The 6618-nt window shown below is 52.2% G+C and overlaps 1 protein-coding gene across 1 annotated transcript; it reads left to right on the top strand.

Moving 5' to 3' along the window:
- Positions 1-284: 284 nt before the first annotated feature.
- On the top strand, positions 285-6585 carry LOC140406532 (protein AMN1 homolog). Its single transcript, XM_072494536.1, has 5 exons — positions 285-382; positions 1522-1654; positions 2948-3089; positions 5787-6004; positions 6119-6585. Exons 1-5 carry the CDS (start codon positions 348-350, stop codon positions 6185-6187), a joined length of 597 nt encoding a protein of 198 aa, XP_072350637.1. The 5' UTR covers positions 285-347; the 3' UTR covers positions 6188-6585.
- Positions 6586-6618: the final 33 nt, after the last annotated feature.

Raw genomic sequence — 6618 nt, 5'->3', positions numbered from 1 at the left:
GATGCCATAGGACTACATTTCCCATGATGCCGTAAGACTACATTTCCCATGGTACCTTGGAACTGCATAGCTATTATCACCCGGGACTACATTCCCCATGATGCCCTAAGTCTTCATTTCCCATGATACCTTGGAACTGCATGCTTCATTATCACCCCGGACTACGTCCCCATATTGCCCGGAGATTACATTTCCCATGATTCCTCGGACTACAATCCCCATGATGCCCTGAGACTACATGCCCCATGACTCCCCTGGACTACATTTCCCATGGACGATGGCGCCAGATTCCCCATGCTGCCCCGCGGCGTGTTGTTATTGTGACTTGGCCCGCGGGTCGGTGCAGGATGGACGCGGCTTTCCGCTTCTCGCTGCTCGACCTGTAAGTGGCCGAGAGACCACAGGCCTGGGCCCCCGTCCACCAGCAGTCTCAATCCCACTTTTCGTCAACCCCGTGTGGTGTCCCTCCAGACACAGCCGCGATCTTTCCATCGCCCCTCTCCCGCCTGCATCGCCCCCTCTCCCACCCTCCCCCCTCTGCATCGCCCCCTCCCCCCTGCATCGCCCCTCTACCCCCCCTCTGCATCGCTCCTCCCGCCTGCATCGCCCCTCTCCCCCTGCATCGCCCCCTCCCCCCTGCATCGCCCCCTCCCCCCTGCATCGCCCCTCTTCCCCCCCCTGCATCGCCCCCTCCCCCCTGCATCGCCCCCTCCCCCCTGCATCGCCCCCTCCCCCCTGCATCGCCCCTCTCCCCCCCCCTGCATCGCCCCTCTTCCCCCCCCCTGCATCGCCCCCTCCCCCCTGCATCGCCCCTCTTCCCGCCCCCTCCCCCCTGCATCGCCCCTCTCTCCCACCTCCCCTCCCCTCTGCATCGCCCCCTCTCCCACCCCCCCCTCTGCATCGCCCCCTCTCCCACCCCCCCCCTGCATCGCCCCCTCTCCCACCCCCCCCTCTGCATCGCCCCTCTATCCCGCCTGCATCGCCCCTCTATCCCGCCTGCATCGCCCCTCTCTCCCTCCTGCATCGCCCCTCTCTCCCTCCTGCATCGCCCCTCTCTCCCCCCTGCATCGCCCCTCTCTCCCCCCTGCATCGCCCCTCTCTCCCCCCTGCATCGCCCCTCTCTCCCCCCTGCATCGCCCCTCTCTCCCCCCTGCATCGCCCCTCTCTCCCCCCTGCATCGCCCCTCTCTCCCCCCTGCATCGCCCCTCTCTCCCCCCTGCATCGCCCCTCTCTCCCCCCTGCATCGCCCCTCTCTCCCCCCTGCATCGCCCCTCTCTCCTCCCCTGCATCGTCCCCCTCCTACCCCCGTATCACCCCCCGTCCTACCCCCACATCACCCCCCCCGTCCTACCCCCACATCACCCCCCCGCCCCCCTGCATTGCCCCCTCTCCCCTCCTGCATTTCCCCCTCCCTCCCCCCTGCATCGCCCCTCTCTGCCCCCCCTGCGTATCTCTGCCAATTGAGCCCATTTCACCCCTCTGGGCATAATCCTTACTGGTAACATTTCTCCTCTTTTTCAGATGCATTTACTCCCTGGTAAAGTCACTTTCTCGCTATGCTGCTGATCTCCAAACGTTACCACCGAACCTGAAAGACAAACTGATCAAAATCATGAGCTCACATGGCATTATCACAGATGAGAACATGCACCAGGTGAGCAGAAAGAAGGCTTGTTTGACATGAAGTGGGAGCATTTTTTTTTTAATGAACTCTATTCTCAGCAGCAGCTGACCACCGCTCCTGTAATGCATCCTTCAGCAGAGAGTTTCCTCCAATAACAGCTTTGCCACTGGAGGATTTCATATTGCTAGGTCGAACCATCCACTATGAATAAGGCCATGCCAGTGTCATGTCAATTAGAGACACCAACACTCTTACCAGGGGAATTGTTTCCCTGTGCAGAGCTTGTTCAACCTTTCAATATGCTGCGCCTTGCGAGGTGGGGGACATTATATAGCACCACCAAAATCCTTTCTGAATAACTACCTACACGGTATCACCCACAAGAGTTCTGCAGTCCAACCTTGAGCAACTTCGAGAACTCTTGTTGGATGATTTCAGTTGCCACTAAGTACTTCTGTTCCAGCATAGTATTGTTGCTAACTTTTGGTTGGCTCTTAATTTGGCTCTGTTTAATCACGTTTGCTCAAGAGTCGCCAGGTATCTTCCGACACCGCCACAAGGTTCAGAACCGAATATTGATCAGTGACTCGATACACCAGTTAGTAAGTTCAAAAGCAATGCTCATTTATCTACACACAGTCAAATCTACTCATGCATAAACTCTACAAACTAAACTACCACTATTACTAAAGCCTATACTTGGCTTCGGGCACCCACTCGGTTCTGAGGCTGCTGGGTTGAGCTCTTTACAGGGTAGCAACTAGGAGCGTCTATCTCGTAGCGTGCGTTGACTTGGGACTTACTTGGTCTGATGCGGCTGCTAGGCAGGTCTCTCTCTTCAGCGAGAGCCAAAGGAGGGCGTTTCTCCCTTGGGGGAATACCTTTTATACGGAAAAGGGCTCCGTGTGCTTTTGGTCGGGCCTTGAACTTGGCCTCAACTAATTGGTTCTTTCCCAATCATCTGCATCGATTTTCCTCCAATAGAGGGGTGGTTCCCTGATCGCTGGGCGTGTCCTGGTGACTGTCCGTCAGCTTTGTCTTAGCTTCTTCTGGCGCCGGGGAGTCTGTCCTAACATTGTGTATCTAAATGTTTCCCTTTAGTCCCCGGAGATGGCTCATTAGTATGTAGATTGTTTGGCAGTTTCTGTCCTGTCTGAGAGTTTAAGGTTCTAATCAACAGACAGAGCTTGCACCTGCTTGTTTCTTAGCATTGTCCAGTTTTCCCTGCATTCTTTGCGGGTGTCCATTTTGTAATCTGGATGTGGCCATCCCAGATGGCTACAGTATTTACTTGTGTACTGACGCTAAGTGCTTTATGTGCAGGTGTTGCATCCAGGACTCCAGAAACTGGATCTCAGCGCCTGTGACATTACAGATCATGGGTTAATCATGCTTCAGATCTGCACCCAACTGCGAGAAATCAATTTGAATTCCAGCGATTGCAAGCTTTCTATAACCTCTGAAGGTATTTTGCATGCGACGGCCATTGAGGGCTGAAACGGGGCAGTTAATTTTGTTTTAACCATTCATTATCTTCTGGGCAGACCAGAATTGTTTGGAGTCAATACGAAATGGGCTAAATAAAAATGAAACCGTGCCTGTATTACCTCCTATCACCAGAGGTAATGAGAGGGGGGAATGAATTTCCATAAGCATGAGCTAATAGCTTGTGCCCCACTGTTTACAGTGGCCTGTGAGCAGGTCACTTGGTGAGGTGAATATTATAAATTGTAAAAGACTCCTAGCACTCCTGGTAATGTCCAAGCGCGGTGCCTTCTCCTCACTAGTGGGCAGCTCCTTGATGTCACCTGTAGGAAGGAATTGAAATCAACTATGAATTGAAAGGACAATATGGTTTCAGAGCAACCAGGAGTTCAACCACAGGAAAGGTGGCTGGACAAGCAAAGCAACTCGATGATGCACATCATTTAGAGTATTTTGGAATACAGAGTAATTTAAATAAAATATATTGCCAAAACACTTTTCTTCCTTTTTCAGTTTCCCTAGGATGTATCAAAGTATTCAAGGATAAGGCTAACAAACATTTCATACAGTGCAGAAGGAGGCCATTCAGCCCATTGAGTCTGCACCAGTCCTCTGAAAGAGCACCCGACCTAGGCCCATGCCGCCAGACTATCTCTGTAACCCCACCTGATCCTTGGACACTAAGGGGAATTTAGAATGACCAATCCACCTAACATGCACATTGGTTTTAAAAAGTAGCCTATTAATGCATTGTACTCCAAATGGACATGACCAGATTCATGCACTTCTCATAGTGGATCCTTCAGCGTGCCCAGTGATCTGTAATGTAGAGCCATTGTCTTCAGCACCACTACTTGCTCTGAGTTGCAGTGGTTGGGGGTAGAGAGCCGGGAGCACGTTTGCTGGGGTAGGGTGACTTGCTGGGACAGTGCGTCTGGTTCATGGATTGTTACATCAGGCTTATTGAGTAGAAAATGGGTAGATTTTACAATACAAAGTGAATAATGACAGTGTTCTAATTGCGGTTTTCGTCGGGGCTCTAGGTTGTTCTCTTGTTGCCTCTTTTCTCTCTCTCTCTCTTTCCCCCCCCCCCCCCCCCCCCCCCCACAAAGTCATAAGAGTAGAAAGGCAGGATACTTATTTAAAGGGCATGAAACATAAATTAGATGTTCAGAGAGACTTGGGTGTGCTTGTGCAAGGAGCACAGAAAGTTAACTTGCAGGTACAGCAAGCAATCGGGAAGTCAAATAATATGTTTGCCATTATTGCAAGGGAATTGGAGCAAACCTTGCTCAGTAAATTGAGCCTATGTTTCTGGAGTTTGGAAGGGGGAGGTGATCCCATTGAAGATTCTGACAAGGTTCAACAGGGTAGAACCCTGACTGGTTGTTTCCACTGGCAAGGGAGTCTTCAACATGGGGGCACAGTCTCCAGATACGGGTTGATTATTTAGGACTGAGAACTTTCTTCATTTTAGGTGAATATTGGCCATGATCATATTGATGGCAGAACAGGCTCGATGGGCCGTATGGTTTACTCCTGCTCCGATCGCACGTTTTCTTGTGCTGTGCTCCAGTGTTTTTCAAACTTTTTTTTCCGGGGACCCAGTTTTACCAACCGGCTGACCTTCGCGACCCACGCCGGCCGACCTTCGCGGCGCACACAGGCCGACCTTCGCGACGCGCACTGGCTGACCTTCGCCGCCCACGTCAGCCAACCTTCGCGACCCAGGCCGGCCGACCTTCGCCGCCCAGGCCGGCCGACCTTCGCCACCCTCGCCGGCCGACCTTCGCATCGCACACCGGCTGACCTTCGCCGGCCGACCTTCGCGACGCACACCGGCCGACCTTCGCGGCCCACGCCGGCCGACGTTCGCGGCCCACGCCGGCCGTCCTTCGCGGCCCACGCCGGCCGTCCTTCGCGGCCCACGCCGGGCGGCCCACGCCGGCCGTCCTTCGCGGCCCACGCCGGCCGTCCTTCGCGGCCCACGCCGGCCGTCCTTCGCGGCCCACGCCGGCCGTCCTTCGCGGCCCACGCCGGCCGTCCTTCGCGGCCCACGCCGGCCGTCCTTCGCGGCCCACGCCGGCCGTCCTTCTTGACGCACCATTTTCTCTTGCCTTGTTTGTTGCTGACGAAAATGGAGGAAATGGTTTTGGGTCCCTTTGGCCCCAATGGTCCCTTTGTCCCTTTAGCCCCCTGAATTTGAAAAAAAAAAAGGGCTGCGACCATATTTATAAAAAAAAATGGGGCCGCACTGCAAAACTATGCGCATGCGCATCGATGATTGGGCACGCATGCACAGTGCGGCCACATTTTAAAAATCTTTTTCTGGCCATGTTGAAGGCCGCTCACAGCCGGCATTATTAACAGCCGGCAGTTGTGGCTGTTGCGTGCGGATTTGCGCAATCGGGGGCGCCTTGGCCCCGCGGGTCACGCCCCTGAGTTTGACAGTGCCTGCTCTGCTCCATCCTGCTTTATCCCCCACCCTCTCCCAAGTCATAACCGGACAAAAATGAAGGCTTCATTTGAATGATAAGGCAGACTAGATGTAAAGACTGTGTTACGGCTTGACATTTCATGAAGTATCAGAATTTATGATTGTTTGACTTGTCACTGATTTTTATTAATGTGATGCCATTGTGAAATCCAAACCTCTTGATTGCATGGCATTCCACAGGGTTGAAGGTTATCGCTTCATCTTGTCCCTACTTGTCGGAAGTGTGTCTGAGAAGGTGTCGGAACGTTTCAGATGAAGGGATTGTAGCACTTGCACAGCAATGTAGATTGCTCCAAGTGGTGAACATGAGTGGCTGCTTGGGTGTTACAGATGCCAGTTTACATGCACTGGGGAAGAACTGCAAATTTTTGTATAGTGTCGATTTTTCGGCTACTAAGGTACAGTCATTTTATAAGCTTCTTTAAAAATTTTGTAACATTTATGTTAGTGGCTCAAGAGAAATGAATGTATTGTCTGTTCCATTTTGTGTTTTTTTTCTCTCCGTCCTGTAGATGAGATGCTTTGGTTTGGTTCCACATAATCTTTTGGCTCCAATTTATCATTCTTCGAAATATATTTGACCTGAATAATGGTAGGTTTTCAGCTCATTTGGCCTCACTGTCTTGTCCTTTCCTCTTCAGTTTCTCTGGGAACCTCCCGTTTTCAATTACAAGTTCACGAGCATTGCCATTCTCTTTCTTTCTCTCTCTCTCTCTCCCGGTCTACAGCCCTCTAATTCAATCACCTCCTTCAGCAAGTTTTTTGTGCCTTAAAAATATGGCCAAACCAACCTGGTTGCTTTTTCTTGACGACCTTCACTAACAATCTTCCCTCCTTCACCATCCCGAGAACCTCTTCATTAATCTCTCCAACTGTCCCGCTCCATCCTTCTCCATAACCACTGATCGCATCTTACTAATCTTCGGATGGCCGCTTTTCTCAAGATTCGTATTTCAGTCCCGGACAACAAGACACTCCAAATCCTAGTTTTGATTCTTCTTTTCTTGAGATT

The sequence above is a fragment of the Scyliorhinus torazame genome, unplaced genomic scaffold, assembly GCF_047496885.1.
Source record: "Scyliorhinus torazame isolate Kashiwa2021f unplaced genomic scaffold, sScyTor2.1 scaffold_589, whole genome shotgun sequence".
Classification (NCBI taxonomy): Eukaryota; Metazoa; Chordata; class Chondrichthyes; order Carcharhiniformes; family Scyliorhinidae; genus Scyliorhinus; species Scyliorhinus torazame.
Note: the sequence above shows the minus strand (reverse complement) of the source record. Positions and strands in the feature narration are given on the sequence as shown.